Genomic DNA, 15,557 nt, shown 5'->3' with positions numbered 1-15,557 from the left:
ATTGTTAAGAACCTAATTTGGACAACTTTAAAGGTGATTTTCTCAATATTTGGATTTTTTTTTTGCACCCTCAGATTCCAGATTTTCCAATAGATGTATCTCGGCCAAATATTGTCCTATCCTAACAAACCATACATCAATAGAAAGCTTATTTATTGAGTTTTCATATGATGTATATATCTCAGTTTTGTAAAATTTTACCTTATGACTGGTTTTGTGGTCCAGGGTCACATATGTCAGCATGTAAATGTCCTATATTAGCTGTTTAAAAGTTTAAAAATGCAACTTGCAACCAATCTTCATTACTTTTAGATATTTGTGCTGTAAAAACAAAAAAAAAAATACTGAGGATACTATGCAACATTTAACGTCACGACTATGAATTTAAGACTTTTGGACATTTTACGGCCATAGTTTGTGAAAACGTCAAATATGGCGTTTTAAGACCTGCAGAAACCCTGCTGTTTGTTAGAGGTTTCCTCTATTATTGCATCTGTTTCCCGTTGCTTCAGTCCCCTGAGCGTCTGTAGTGACGTTTCTCTGTGTCTCGTCCTACATTGAGGACATCCGTCTGCATAGACACACAAACATGTATCTAAAAAATATATATAGTGGCCGCAGTTTCATTGCATTATGGGTAACGGATGCCTGCATGACTTCTGCAGTTTTGTTGTGTTTTGCATCACTGAGCCGTCTGTCTATATGAACTCAATCCCTTCGTATTTGACGTCTCCGATCTTGGTGTCGGGCAGCAGGATGCGTCCGTCCAGAGTGAAGGCCGTGATGTAGGTTGCGATCTGCCCCGCGTCCTCCTCTGATTTGAGCGCCAGTACGATTTGGTCGTCTGTGTCCGGGATGAATTTGAAGGAGGAGAATCCGAGCGTGGGTTTGAGCGGCCCGACGCGCGACGCTGAGATCTGACTGAAGTCCGGCGAGCAGCTCAGGATGAGGTTTGTGCCGCGACGCTCGTCCGCCGTTTCCTCGTAGCGTTCGGAGCTGGCGCGGCGAGGGAGGAAGAACCAGCGCTGGAGACGCTCGCTCCACACGCCTGACTCGTGGATGAGATAACCTGAGACCAAAGACAGACACATACAATATAAGATAGAATATAATATAAATAAGAATAAATATACAGTTGCATCCCCCTTTCAGAATCTGCAAATTGAGAAAATAATAGCTGAATTTATAAAACATGACCCTGTTCTATAACTGTTGTTACCTGAATGATCCACAGTTGTTTTTTTGTTTAGTGATAGTTGTTCATGAGTCTCTTCTTGGTCGTTTCACACTGAGGACAACTGAGGGACTCATATGCAACTATTACAGAAGGTTCAAACGCTCACTGATGCTCCAGAAGGAAAAACCATGCATTAAGAGCCGGGGGTGAAAACTTTTGAACAGACTGAAGATGTGTACATTTTTCTTATTTTGCCTGAATATCATATTTTTTCCATTTAGTACTGCCCTTCAGAAGCTACTTGTATGTTTCCCAAAAGACAAAATAAGTTCAAATTTACTTTGATCTTTGACTCTTTTCCTTCTGGAGCATCAGTGAGTGTTTGAACCTTCTGTAATAGTTGCATATGAGTCCCTCAGTTGTCCTCAGTGTGAAAAGATGGATCTCTAAATCATACAGTCATTGTTGGAAAGGGTTCAAATACACAAAAATGCTGGAAAACCAAAGAATGGATTTTTCTGAAGAACAGCAAGCAGTTTAAGTGTTCAGGACAAACAAGACTCATGAACAACTATCACCAAACAAAAAAACACAGCTGTGGATCATTCAGGTAACAACACAGTGTTAAGATCTAAGGGGATGTAAACTTTTGAACTCAACTCTAATGTTTACATAAAATCTAAGGTAGTATATATTATATATGATGATGTATATGATAAGATGTGTTGCTACATTACCCATATTTTAACTATACTATTAATAAAATAGTGGTTATACAAAAAAAACATGTTTATTACACGTTTACTACAGTAAAACCATGGTTAAATTATTTGCGATCCTCGCTCGGACACGATTTGAATCAAATGATTAGCGAACTCGCAGCAATTTTTAGATCTAAATCAAATGATTTGCGATTAGCACTTGAAAGTTCCGATTCAAATCAAATGAACTCACATCTGAATCAAATGATTCGTGATCCGCTTGGACCCGATTCAAATCAAATGATTCCCGAACCTGCACCGAAGCCCTGATTTGAATCAAATGATTCGCGAACTCGCAGCAAAGTCCAGATCTGACTCAAATAATTTGCGATCCGCGCTCAGACCCGATTTGAATCAAATGATTTGTGAACTTGCAGAGAAGTCCAGATCCTAATAAAATGATTCACGAACTCGCATCTGAATCAAATGATTCGCGATCCGCGCTTGGACCCGATTCAATTTAAATGATTCACAAAATCTGCACCGAAGCCCCGATTTGAATCAAATGATTTGCGATCAGCACTTGAAAGTTCCGATTCAAATCAAATGAACTCACATCTGAATCAAGTGATTCGCGATCCGCTTGGACCCGATTCAAATCAAATGATTCCCGAACCTACACCGAAGCCCTGATTTGAATCAAATGATTCGCGAACTCGCAGCAAAGTCCAGATCTGACTCAAATAATTTGCGATCCGCGCTCAGACCCGATTTGAATCAAATGATTTGTGAACTTGCAGAGAAGTCCAGATCCGAATAAAATGATTCACGAACTCGCATTTGAATCAAATGATTCGCAATCCGCGCTTGGAACCGATTCAATTTAAATGATTCGCGAAATCTGCACCGAAGCCCCGATTTGAATCAAATGATTTGCGAAATCGCCACGAAGTCCAAAAGTTCCGATTGCTCGCTCGAATTTGAATTGAATGATTTGCGATCCCCGTTCGGACCCGATCTGAATCAAATGATTCTCTGAATCAAATGATTCTCGATTCGTGCACCGAGATCCCGATCTGAATCAAATGATTCGCGATACGTGATCTGATTGGAGTGCTTCGAAACAGTGAATCATTTTGAATCATTTTGCAACAAATTGTAAAGTGAATGGCTCTTTTGATCTGGTGAATCACTTGAACTGAATGATCAAAGTCACGAGTTTGAATCAATCAGAGGTGATGAGCCCTGATCCAGCTTTGCTTGCAAAGACTGAGATGCTTCTTTTTATACCCAATCATGATCCTTATTGTGGACTGCTTCAAAACAGTTTAACTTGGATATTTTATAATCTTTTATAATAGATAAAATATATTATAATATATAATAGATAGTAAATAATATATTACACAGTATATACTATACAGTATATGATGACATATATTATATGTTATATAATATGTGACCCTGGACCACAAAACCAGTCTTAAGTCGCTGGGGTATATTTGTAGCAATAGCCAAAAATACATTGCATGGGTCAAAATTATAGATTTTTCTTTTATGCCAAAAATCATTAGGAAATTAAGTAAAGTTCATGTTCCATGAAGATTTTTTGTAAAATTCCTACTGTAAATGTATCAAAATGTAATTTTTGATTAGTAATATGCATTGTTAAGAACCTAATTTGGACAACTTTAAAGGTGATTTTCTCAGTATTTTGATTTTTTTGCATCCTCAGATTCCAGATTTTCAAATAGATGTATCTCAGTCAAATATTGTCCTATCCTAACAAACCATACATCAATAGAAAGCTTATTTACTTAGCTTTCATATTATATATACATCTCAGTTTTGTAAAATTTAACCTTATGACTGGTTTTGTGGTCCAGGGTCACATATAGGAAAGTACAAGTCTGAAGTTTTTTTTTTTGAGCATCCCATCAAAGTGGATCAGGTGTGTGCATGTGTGTGTCTCACCTGGCGGTTTGATATCGGCTGCTTTCTTGAGCGCATGATACCGCGGCACCCAGTTTTCGTGCTCCACATCACCGTGAAAACCAATCACCTTCACCCACTCGGGGTTGTTATTGACAAACTCGCCAGTGATGGTCGTCCACTCCTTACCGAGACCACCGACGTACAGACGCTCGTCCTTCACCGCCAACCACTCCGCTTTAAAACCTGCAGCCAAAGGTCAGAGGTCAATATTATCAGTGTTGAAAACAGTTGTGTTGCCCAATATTTTTGTGAAAAACGTGATGGATTTTTAACTTTCAGGATTCACAGATAAAATAGAACATTAGAAATGTCCTTACTGTCACTTTTGATCAATTTAATGCATCCTTGATCAATATACACTGCCCTTCAAACGTTTGGGATCAGTAAGACTTGTAATGTTTTTAAAGAAAGTCTCTTCTGCTCATCAGCGCTGCATTTATTTGATCAAAAATATAGAAAAAAACAGTAATATTGCAAAATGTTATTACATACTAAAATAATGGTTTCTATTGTAATATACTTTATTTCTTTGATGCAAACTTGAATTTTCATCAGGCATAACATCAGTCTTAAGCGTCACATGATCCTTCAGAAATCATTTTAATATACTGATTTATTATTAGAATTATCTATATTGGCAAATATACTGCAAAATATTTATTTGAAAATTTTGATTTTTTTTTTTTTTTATTATTTGATGAATAAACGTTCAAAAGAACAGCATTTATTCAAAATATAAATCTTTTATAACAATATAAGTCTTTGCTATCACTTTTCATCAATTTAACACACCCTTGGTGAATAAAAGTATTAATTTCTTTAAAAAAATAAAATAAAATTACTGACCCCAAACTTTTGACCGGTAGTGTATATTGTTAGAAAACCTTTCTATTTAAAAAAAAAATATGCTGTTCTTTTTAACGTATTCATCAAAGAATCCTGAAAAAAAAAAAAGTATCACAAGTTCCACAAAAAAAAAAAAAAAAATTTAACAGTGCATTTCAAAATTCTTCTTTTTTCAGATTTCAGATGAAATTTTGGGTCTCATTTTGTAACTCCATAATTCAGAAAATACTTAAAACAGACAGAAAACAATACATTTTTCATTTTATTTTTGGGGAGTAAAATGTTGTATAAAATCAAGCAAATTCTATATGAACAAATCCTTCTGTATAAACATTCAGGATAAAGACAAAAGTACAAATGTGAAGTTTGGTGTGTGTAAGTGCTGCTGAAGTGGAGATTAATGGCTCAGTGTAGGAGAAAAAAACTCATTTTGAGAAACGGCCTTTAAAAATACGTATTGTAATTGAAATCTATTGACACAAATAGATAAAGTGCTATAAAAGAAACACTTAACAGTGTCTTTTGGGTGTTTTCTTTCCACTAGTCTGAAAAAACACTTTATGAAACACCAAAAAGCCCAAAATCTCAAACTTGATTTTTCATGAGGTGCATGAAAAAACTGTTTTTGCCTGCAGTGTCTCTCCTTAGGTAATGATGCTGAAAATGTAGCTTTGATCACAGGAATAAATTAGATTTTAATGCATATTAAATTAGAAAACCTTTTTTAACATTGTATATATTCATGTATATAAGTTTGGGGTCAGTAAATTTTTCTTCTTCTTCTTTTTTTTTTTGAAAGAAATTAATACTTTTATTCACCAAGGGTGTGTTAAATTGATAAAAAGTGATAGCAAATATTTACATTGTTAGAAAATATTTATATTTTGAATAAATGCTGTTCTTTTGAGCTTTTTATTCATCGAAGAATCCTGAAAAAATATCACAGTTTCTAAATAAATACCTTGCAGGGCAACTGTTGCAATATATAATCCAATATAGATCATTCCAATAATAAATCAGTATATTAGTATGATTTCTGAAGGATCATGTGACACTGAAGACTAAAGTAATGGCTGATGAAAATTCAGCTTTGCATCACAGGAATAAATTACATTTTGAAGTATATTACAATAGAAACCATTATTTTATATTGTAATAACATTTTGCAATATTACAGTTTTTTTTCTATATTTTTGATTAAATAAATGCAGCACTGATGAGCAGAAGAGACTTTCTTTAAAAATATTACAACTCAAATTATTTTCATTTTGTTAAGTTTTTTGTGTTAGTATCCATATTGTGATTAATATAATTGTAATAACATTTCCACTACTATCATCATCATTTATGTAAGGACATGCATGGGTTCACACCTAGTAATTGTGTAATTGTTGTGAAATTTATTTTATTTATTTTTTATTTTTTATTTTTTTTTGGGGGGGGGGTCTGTCTTTTATTTAAAGCTGCCCTGGGATGTTTGGAGTTGGGGGCAAAAAGTCAGCAAAAAGACAAAGAAGGAAAACAATGTTCATTGGTTCTTTTTACGTGTATGCTACTGTTATTCCTTCAATAAAAAAATAAATAAAAATATTGCAACTCTTACCGACCCCAAACTTTTGACCAGTAGTGTATATAGTAAATATTTTTACTGTAATATTACATAAGCATAAGAAACTTTTAAATGGAAATGTAAGTATTGATTTCTTTTAAATTCATCTTTTAAATCTTACACCCCAAACTTAAAATAGAAAAACAGAAGTGCATCATGGTTTCCACCAAAAATATAAAGAAGCGAAACACCCAAGCCGTATTTACCTTTAGACACACTTCCATCTCCATCGGTCAGGATGACCCACGGCACGGCTCTGTTGCCCTCTATCCGGTACACCACACCTGTGCGGTCATCCACGCTGTACAGGTGTCCGTTAAACACCACCAGCTCAGACAGCTCCATGCCACGGCCCTTCTCCGAAAGATGACTCTCTAGAACCACCGTCTCTGGATCCCACTCCACAGATACGCTGTCCCCGCTGTCAGACACCAGCAGGTGTCCTCGTTTTAGGTAGCTGAACCATGTGTCGTCCTTCTGGCCGCGTGAGTTCGTGTCCAGATCCGCTATGACTCCGATCCGGTAGCGGATCCCGCTGGCCGTGTGTTCCGGAGGACTGAGCGGGTACGTGTCGTTGTAACGCGAGTTCACCGATTCGGCTGCCGCCATCAAGCCTGATACGTCCCGGCTTGAACGCCACGAGCGCTGGCTGCTATCTTTGCCGTCGGTGGAGTTTGATGATGTTTGGTGCAGGTACACGAGGAAGGCCAAGGCCAGGAGGGTCGCCACCGTGATGGCTCGCCATCGGAAGCGGAAACGCGGGTCGGAGATGGAGCTGGTGATGGAGGAGAACATGGAGACACCTTGAACGGAAACCCACATGGAGTGCATGGAGTCACGGCTTTCTGTTGAAATGGAGAAGAGAATAAAATTAAAATGATGAATGAATAAAAGTTGAGTTTGTTGTTAAACTACTTTCCATGATGCAAATGCAGGTACAGATTGAAAGCAAAACAGATAGAATGACAATCTTCAATAACAAAACAATGCATGAATAATCCTTTACTAATACCTTAATTAAATATTATTTGAATATGAGCTACTGATTATTCATGTTACTGTTATTGCATAACCATACTTACCCATTTGATTAATTACAGTAAATTAAGACAATTGTTTTTGATTGTTTTCTGAATTGCTCTGTTTAAATATGCACTAATTTCCACAAGATTAATCTGAACACTGGATAAAGCCATATTTAAAATTCTGGCTTGATTTTGTTGGCATATTACAGTTAAAGGTTTTTACAGAAGGGATTTTGGCTTTCTCTTTTTATCACTGCATAAATCAGAAAATACTGTCAACAGATAGTGGAGAAATACATTTTCACCATGTTTTCAAGAATAAAATGTTGTATAAATCAGTGTGAATGATATATGAACAAACCCCACGGTAAAAACCTTCATAATATAGAGAGGAATAAAACTGCTAAGTTTGGTGTTTGTAAGTGCTGCTGAAGTGGAGATAAAACTCATTTATTAAGATATGTACTATAATTGAAATCTAAGAAAAAAAAAACAGTTTTTTCATGCACACTTTTGAGTAAGTTTTGAGATTTTGGTATTTTGGTATTTTTTGCTTCTATGACGTGTCTTCTTTCAGGCTAGAGGAAAGAAAACATCCAAAACACATTAATGTGTTTATTTTACTGCACTTTGTCTATTAGCGTCTATACATATCTTTATGAGTTTTCTCCTCCACTTCAGCAGCATTCACAAACACCAAACTTAGCAGTTTTATTCCTATCTATATTCTGAAAGTTGTTACTGAGAGGATTTTGGCTTTCTTTTTTTTATCACGCCATAAATTAAAAAAAAAAAAAAAAAAACTGTCAGCGGACAGTGGAGAAATACATTTTCACCATGTGTTTTAGGAATAAAATGTTGTATAAATCAGTGTGAATGATATATAAACAAACCCCACGGTAAAAACCTTCATAATATAGAGAGGAATAAAACTGCTAAGTTTGGTGTATGTAAGTGCTGCTGAAGCGGAGGAAAAACTCATTTATTAAGATATGTACTATAATTGAAATCTAAGAAAAAAAAACATTGTTTTTTAATGCACACTTTTGAGTAAGTTTTGAGATTTTGGTATTTTTTGCTTTTAAAACAGGTCTTCTTTTAGGCTAGAGGAGAGAAAACATCCAAAACACATTAATGTGTTTATTTTACTGCACTTTGTCTATTTGCGTCTATACATATCTTTATGAGTTTTCTCCTCCACTTCAGCAGCATTCACAAACACCAAACTTAGCAGTTTTATTCCTATCTATATTCTGAAAGTTGTTACTGAGAGGATTTTGGCTTTCTTTTTTTTATCACTCCATAAATAAAAAAAAATAAAAAAACTGTCAGCGGACAGTGGAGAAATACATTTTCACCATGTTTTCAAGAATAAAATGTTGTATAAATCAGTGTGAATGATATATGAACAAAACCCACGGTAAAAACCTTCATAATATAGAGAGGAATAAAACTGCTAAGTTTGGTGTATGTAAGTGCTGCTGAAGCGGAGGAAAAACTCATTTATTAAGATATGTACTATAATTGAAATCTAAGAGGAAAAAAAACATTGTTTTTTAATGCACACTTTTGAGATTTTGGTATTTTTTGCTTTTATAACATGTCTTCTTTCAGGCTAGAGGAAAGAAAACATCCAAAACACATTAATGTGTTTATTTCACCGCACTTTATCTATTTGCGTCTGAAGATTTTAATTTCTATACATATCTTTAAAAGTTTTCTCATCTACTTCAGCAGCACTTACATACACCAAACTTATTTTATTCCTATCTATATTCTGAAGGTTTTTCCTGAGAGTATTTTGTGCTTTCTTTTTTTTTAATCACTGCATAAATCAGAACATACTGTCAACAGACATTGAATAAATACATTTTCACCATGTGTTTTAGGAATAAAATGTTGTATAAATCAGTGTGAAAGATATATAAACAAACCCCACAGTAAAAACCTTCAGAATATAGAGAGGAATAAAACTGCTAAGTTTGGTGTTTGTAAGTGCTGCTGAAGTGGAGATAAAACTCATTTTGAGAAAGCGACTTTAAAGATATGTACTACTGAAATCTAAGAAAAAAAAACATTGTTTTTTTATAAGCACATTTTTGTGTAAGTTTTGAGATTTTGGTCTTTTTTGGCATACATAACATGTCTTCTTTCAGACTAGTGTAAATGAAACATTCAAAACACACATTTAAGTATTTTTATTATTGCACTTTTTTCGATTTCCTATACATGTTTAAAAAGTTTTTCCTCCACTTCAGCAGCACTTACATACACCAAACTTAGCAGTTTTATTCCTTTCTATATTCTGAAAGTTTTTACTGAAGGGTTTGTTTATACATCATTCATCATGATTTTATTCAAGATGTTTTCCTAAAAATATGGTGTTTTTTTGGCTGTTGACAGTATTTCTGATTCTTTCAAATACACATTTAAATATTTATTTTATTACACTTTATCAATTTGCATCTGTAAATTTTAATAAAAATGCATATCTTTAAAGTAATTTTCTCAAAAATGAGTTTTTTCTCCACTTCAGCAACACCAAACTTAGCAGTTTTATTCCTTTCTTTATTATGAAAGTTTTTACTGAGGGGTTTGATTATATATCATTCACACTGATTTAAAAACAGTATTATTTTCAGAATTATGGTGTGAAAAAACAACAACAACATCCAAAATGTAAAAACCAAATATAAAGAGGAATAAAATTTTACAGTGAGTTTGATATTGCAATTTACAGACTCCAACAGATAAACTGCAATAAGGCAAAACCATTGTTTTTTTCATGCACTGGTCAGTTAAGAGATTTTAGTATATTATGCTTCCTTAACACATCTTCCTTCAAACTAGTCGAAAGAAAACAAAATAATTTTTTTTATAGCACTTTATCTATTTGCATCTCTAGATTTCAATTCCAATCCACATTAGGTTTTCTCCTCCACTTCAGCGGTTTGTTCATGTGTCATTTTAGACTAAATTCTATTGCTTAAGAACTATTTTTTTCCTCTGTGTTGACAGTATTTATGAAGTGATAAAAAGAGAAATCCAAAATCTCAGAAAAAACATTTAACTCTAATATGTCCACAAAACCAAGCGAGATTTTAAACCTGGCTTTATCCAAGCTTCAGATTTATTTTCTTGATTGTATGCAAATTTATACATTTCATACAGGCTGATAAATGCTCAAACGATTGTAGAAAGCATGCACATTCATGAAATAATGAAAATCAGGTCCACAACTGAACCTTTCTGCATTTTCCCCCATGATAAACCCTACAGCATGTGCACAAAACTAAACAACAGATGCTGAAACAACAGCAAACATCCCAACCTGTAATGATGACACGTGCCCGAGAGAGTTCAGCGCTAAACGCGGCTGTTTAACAATCTGTCAGAGTCATTACTACACGCTTCACTGAGCAATTACACACCACTGAGACCCACAGCACCATGGCTCCTCATCACATGAATCTCAGCAACAAACACACAGCTGACCTTTAACATTCACACTTAGCAGCATTTATTTTTTTAATATACATGCTATGTAAAATATATAATTACTCAGTATTCGTTAAATTAAATGTAATTAAATTTCATTAAATAATTTTGTCCTCATGTAAAAAAAAAAGTAGAGAAAACAGAAAACACTGAATCATTCTTAACACATCTTAAATACACTAGAAACGCATGATTACATGGGCCAAAAATATGAGCCAAAATCTCACAAGCTTTTAAAACACAAAATGTATATTGCAAACAGTTATGCCAGTCATAATTTGTAAAAAAAATATATATATAAATAATAATAATTAATAATAATAAATAAATAAATACATTAGAAACATGCAAACTAAAGTATTTTCACTGCTTATGTCACACGTTTGGACTACACGAAATTTAAATAAACAAACAAATAAATAATTAAATAAATAATTAAATTAGAAACATGCAAACAAATATTTTCACTGCTAATGTCAAACTTTTGAACTACACTTAAATTAATTTAATTAATAAAAAAATTAATGCAAATTAATTTAATTAATTAATGCAATAAATAAATTAAAACATGCAAACAGAAGTATTTACAATGCTAATGTCTATTTTTTAGACTACACTAATAAATAAAAATAAGTTAAAAAAAAAATAAGTAATTAAATTAGAAACATGACTTCTAATGTCAAACTTTTGAGCTACACTAAAAATAAATAAATAAATAAATAAATAAATTAGAAACATGCAAACACAATAAAATATAAATATATACTAAATAAATAATTAATTATTAAATTAGAAACATGGAAAACAGAAGAATTTTCACACTGCTAATGTCACACTTTTGAACTACACTAATAAATAATAAGAAAATAAAAAATAATTAGGTATTAAATTAGAAAGATGACTGCTAGTGTCAAACTTTTAATAAAGTTAAAATAAATAGATTAGAAGCATGCAAACAGAATAAAATATAAATATATATTAACTAAAAAAATAAATAATAAATAAATAAATTAGAAACATGCAAACTGAAGTATTTTTACTGCTAATGTCAAACTTTTGGACTACACAAAAACATAAAAATAAGAAAATAAGTAATAAATAAGTAATTAAATTAGAAACATGACTTCTAATGTCAAACTTTTGAAGTACACGAAAAATAAATAAATAAATTAGAAACATGCAAACACAATAAAATATAAATATATACTAAATAAATAATTAATTATTAAATTAGAAACATGGAAAACAGAAGAATTTTTACTGCTAATGTCAAATTTTTGGACTACACAAAAAATAAAAAAATAAGAAAATAAGTAATAAGAAATTAAGTCATTAAATTAGAAACATGACTGCTAATGTCAAACTTTTGGACTACACAAAAATTTAATAAATAAATGTCAGAATAATTTAGAAACATGCAAACAGAAATATTTTCACTGCTAATGTCAAACTTTTGTACTACACCAATAAAAATAAAAAATAAAATAAAAATTAAATTAGAAACATGACTGCTATTGTCAAACTTTTGGACTACACTAAAAATAAATAAAGAAATAAATTAGAAACATGCAAACAGAATAAAATTTAAATATATATTAAATAAATTAAAAATAATTAAATTAGAAACATGCAAACAGAATAAAATTTAAATATATATTAAATAAAAAATTAAAAATAATTAAATTAGAAACATGCAAACAGAATAAAATTTAAATGTATATTAAATAAATTAAAAATAAATAATTAAATTAGAAACATGCAAACAGATAAAAAAAATATATATATATTAAATAAATATATAAATAATTAAATTAGAAACATGCAAACTGAAGTAATTTCACAGCTAATGTCAAACTTTTGGACTACACAAAAAATAAAAATAAAAATATACTCCATCCATTATTCTATTAAATAATTATTATCCTACAAAATGAGAATTTAAATAGTAGTAGAATCTTGAATCATTTTTAATTTAACTGAAAAACGTCTAAAAGACAGTAGACACACATTAACCTTCAAACAATGTAATAGTAAAGTATGTAACCATTTACATGACAACCATGACAGATGAGACATTACCTGAGAACTAACCAGTCCAACAAAATAAGCAATTACACAACAATTACCATTGTTCATTATGTTCAACCCAACACAAACAGACGCTCAATAGGAGTCAAAATTATTCAAAAAACTGATAAAAATCATTCAGAATTTATAAAACAAGCATTCAAATTTGTCAATTTCAAAGCAGAATTGATCATTTTTAGCTAAATGTTTCTCTCTAACAGTTATGCCAATCATAAATTGCTAAAAAACAAACAGTAACAACACAGTACAAAAAGTACTGAAATTATAAAACAACAATATTTGCACTACTTGAGTAGGAAAAACGTTTGGCTCAAAGAACATAAAATAAATACTTAGTCAAATCATTACATAATTTTATTTCAGAGATTACATTACATAATTTAGTTTCTAATGAGAACAAACTCACATTAAAAGCCTGGATCTGTTTTCCTAAAGCAGACTAAATCTGACTAAACTATTCCTGCTCAAGACATTCACTGTGAATAAGGAATAAAACGACAGGAACGGTTCTGTACCTTTCTTTCTGGCCCTCATGTGTGCTGTGTGTGTCATTCATTCGGTGTGAGTGTCCGTCTCTCTCTGGCCAGTTTTATTATCAGTCTCTCGCAGCTCTCATCTGTCATCATCTTCTGAGATCATTGAGCCGCACCACAGTGACGAGGCAAATCCTGAACCCTAACCTACTGAACACTCACTAACCTTCAGACTCAGACCTGCCGGAGCGCTGTGCCAGAGGTTACCGCATTAAACCACATAAAACACTGCTTTCCACCAGTTTTCTTCTCTAAAGACCAATACTGACGGAAACGTGAAACCAGAAACCAGAGTTTATTTGTTCTGACCAGCGGCCCGCAGATTAAAGACTCTTCTGGTCTGGTAATGAATGAGTGTTTTCATTTGGAAATCTGTGGTCAGGTTTACCTCGGATAAAGCTGATTTGTTTGGTAAATGATTGCAAACAGGACTGAACATGCAGATCTTCTTTTTCTGTCTGAACCAATCAGATGAGAGCAGTGGACAGAACGGTACACAGTTCAACTAGAAAAATTCTAGTAAATTCTAGTTGTTTATTAAAAGTGAATAAATTGATAAATATTAACTATTATATACAGCAATAAATAAGATGTATATATATATATATATATATATTTTTTTTTTTTTATATATTTTTTTATTAATTATATATATATATATATATATATATATATATATATATATATATATATATATATATATATTTAACAATATAAAAATATATATTATAATCAAGCATTCATATATATTCTTCATTTTTGTTTTATTTACTTTTTAAATGATAACGGTGCATTATACTTCTGGTAATACATTCTGCAAACAAATATACTGTATTAGTATAATATAATATCTGATTTAATTTATTAATGATACATTAGTTAGTTGTTTATTATAAATGAATTTATTATTAATTAAATATGCATTACAATTAATATCCATTTATAAGTATAAGTAAATTATATTACAATTTATATATATATATATATATATATATATATTAGTAAGTTTTACTTTTACATTAATTAAAAAATATAGATCATCAAATATAATAAAAATTAAAAACATAAACTTTTTAATTATAACTTAACTGCGCATTATACTTCTGGTAATACATTCTGCAAACAAATATACTATATTACTATAATATTATATCCTATTACTCAATATAATATATATACACACACACACACACACACACATAAAACTTTTAAATTATAACTTAATTAAGTTTAACTGCAAGTCAGCATGAAAATGTACTAGTCACTCAGACCATCTGTGTGCATTACTGCTTTTAAAACACCGCAGTGTGAGAGAGTTCAACCAAAGCCTCTTCAACACCATCATCATCAGCTCTGCTTTAACTTTTACAGCCGGAAGTGTCGTGATCTGCGCATGCGCGTAAGTCCCAGCAGACACGCGTATCTTTATTTACATAATTCACTCCCAAACACACAGCGAAATCCAATCACAGACAGCCATTCCGGATCATTTAGGCTTTCTTAATGTTTGTCAGAGCCGGAAACTTATTATTAATACCTCAACAAAGAGTTTTCTCAACATAAACTTCACTACAAGACGACTTTTACACAGTTATAAACCAAACTTCACATATTATGAGCGTTTAAACGTTTCGTTTTTGCATATTTGCTGAGTTAGCAGATAGTATATTGATTTTCGTGTAAATTTATTGTTTAATAACAAACACACCAGGACTGAAGTAACTCCCATCAGTTTTTTGCAGAATAACCGGATTTAACCCTTTAAATGCCCGAAGAGTAGCCTCTTTCCTGAACATTCTTCAAACTGAATCATTTAAATATAACGTTACTTACTGTATTTCTTAGTCCGATTTGGAAGTTTAGATTCGTGTCTTAAGATGTTGTTTCATCCCCGCTCCATCCCGTCCTCAGCCCGGTTCTGGCACCGTTTCCTCAGCCGTTCAGACCGAAACGAACCGCCGGCTGCCAACACACCGGTAACGCGAAACCCCGCCCATGAAACGCGACGCCGTTTGAATTTTAATGACGCAACGCTACGTACGCTTCGCTAATTGGCTGAACGCACGCGTCAGGGCGTGAGCGCCA

General features: G+C 32.3%; 1 protein-coding gene across 2 annotated transcripts; it reads right to left on the bottom strand.

The window, feature by feature from the left end:
* Positions 1 to 237: 237 nt before the first annotated feature.
* Positions 238 to 15,443, bottom strand: cant1b (calcium activated nucleotidase 1b). Of its 2 annotated transcripts, none has more exons than XM_073825994.1 (4): positions 15,306 to 15,443; positions 6,535 to 7,173; positions 3,853 to 4,056; positions 238 to 1,069 (listed from the first exon to the last, which is right to left on the bottom strand). In XM_073825994.1, exons 2-4 carry the CDS (start codon positions 7,157 to 7,159, stop codon positions 699 to 701), a joined length of 1,200 nt encoding a protein of 399 aa, XP_073682095.1. In that variant the 5' UTR covers positions 7,160 to 7,173; positions 15,306 to 15,443; the 3' UTR covers positions 238 to 698. The 2 variants fall into 2 exon arrangements, with proteins under 2 accessions (XP_073682095.1, XP_073682094.1); XM_073825993.1 differs by lacking the exon at positions 15,306 to 15,443 and adding an exon at positions 13,455 to 13,596.
* Positions 15,444 to 15,557: the final 114 nt, after the last annotated feature.

The sequence above is a fragment of the Garra rufa genome, chromosome 20 (assembly GCF_049309525.1).
Source record: "Garra rufa chromosome 20, GarRuf1.0, whole genome shotgun sequence".
In the NCBI taxonomy this organism is placed as follows: Eukaryota; Metazoa; Chordata; class Actinopteri; order Cypriniformes; family Cyprinidae; genus Garra; species Garra rufa.
This window is presented reverse-complemented; position numbering and strand designations above follow the sequence as displayed.

Bases quoted from the DNA above. Each gene is read 5' to 3' on its own strand.
- cant1b (XM_073825993.1), bottom strand. From the start codon at position 13,491: ATGACACACACAGCACACATGAGGGCCAGAAAGAAAG. The intron at 7,174-13,454 runs GTACAGAACCGT...CCATTTCAACAG, and splicing joins CATGAGGGCCAGAAAGAAAG to AAAGCCGTGACTCCATGCAC. The intron at 4,057-6,534 runs GTAAATACGGCT...CTTTGGCTGCAG, and splicing joins AGATGGAAGTGTGTCTAAAG to GTTTTAAAGCGGAGTGGTTG.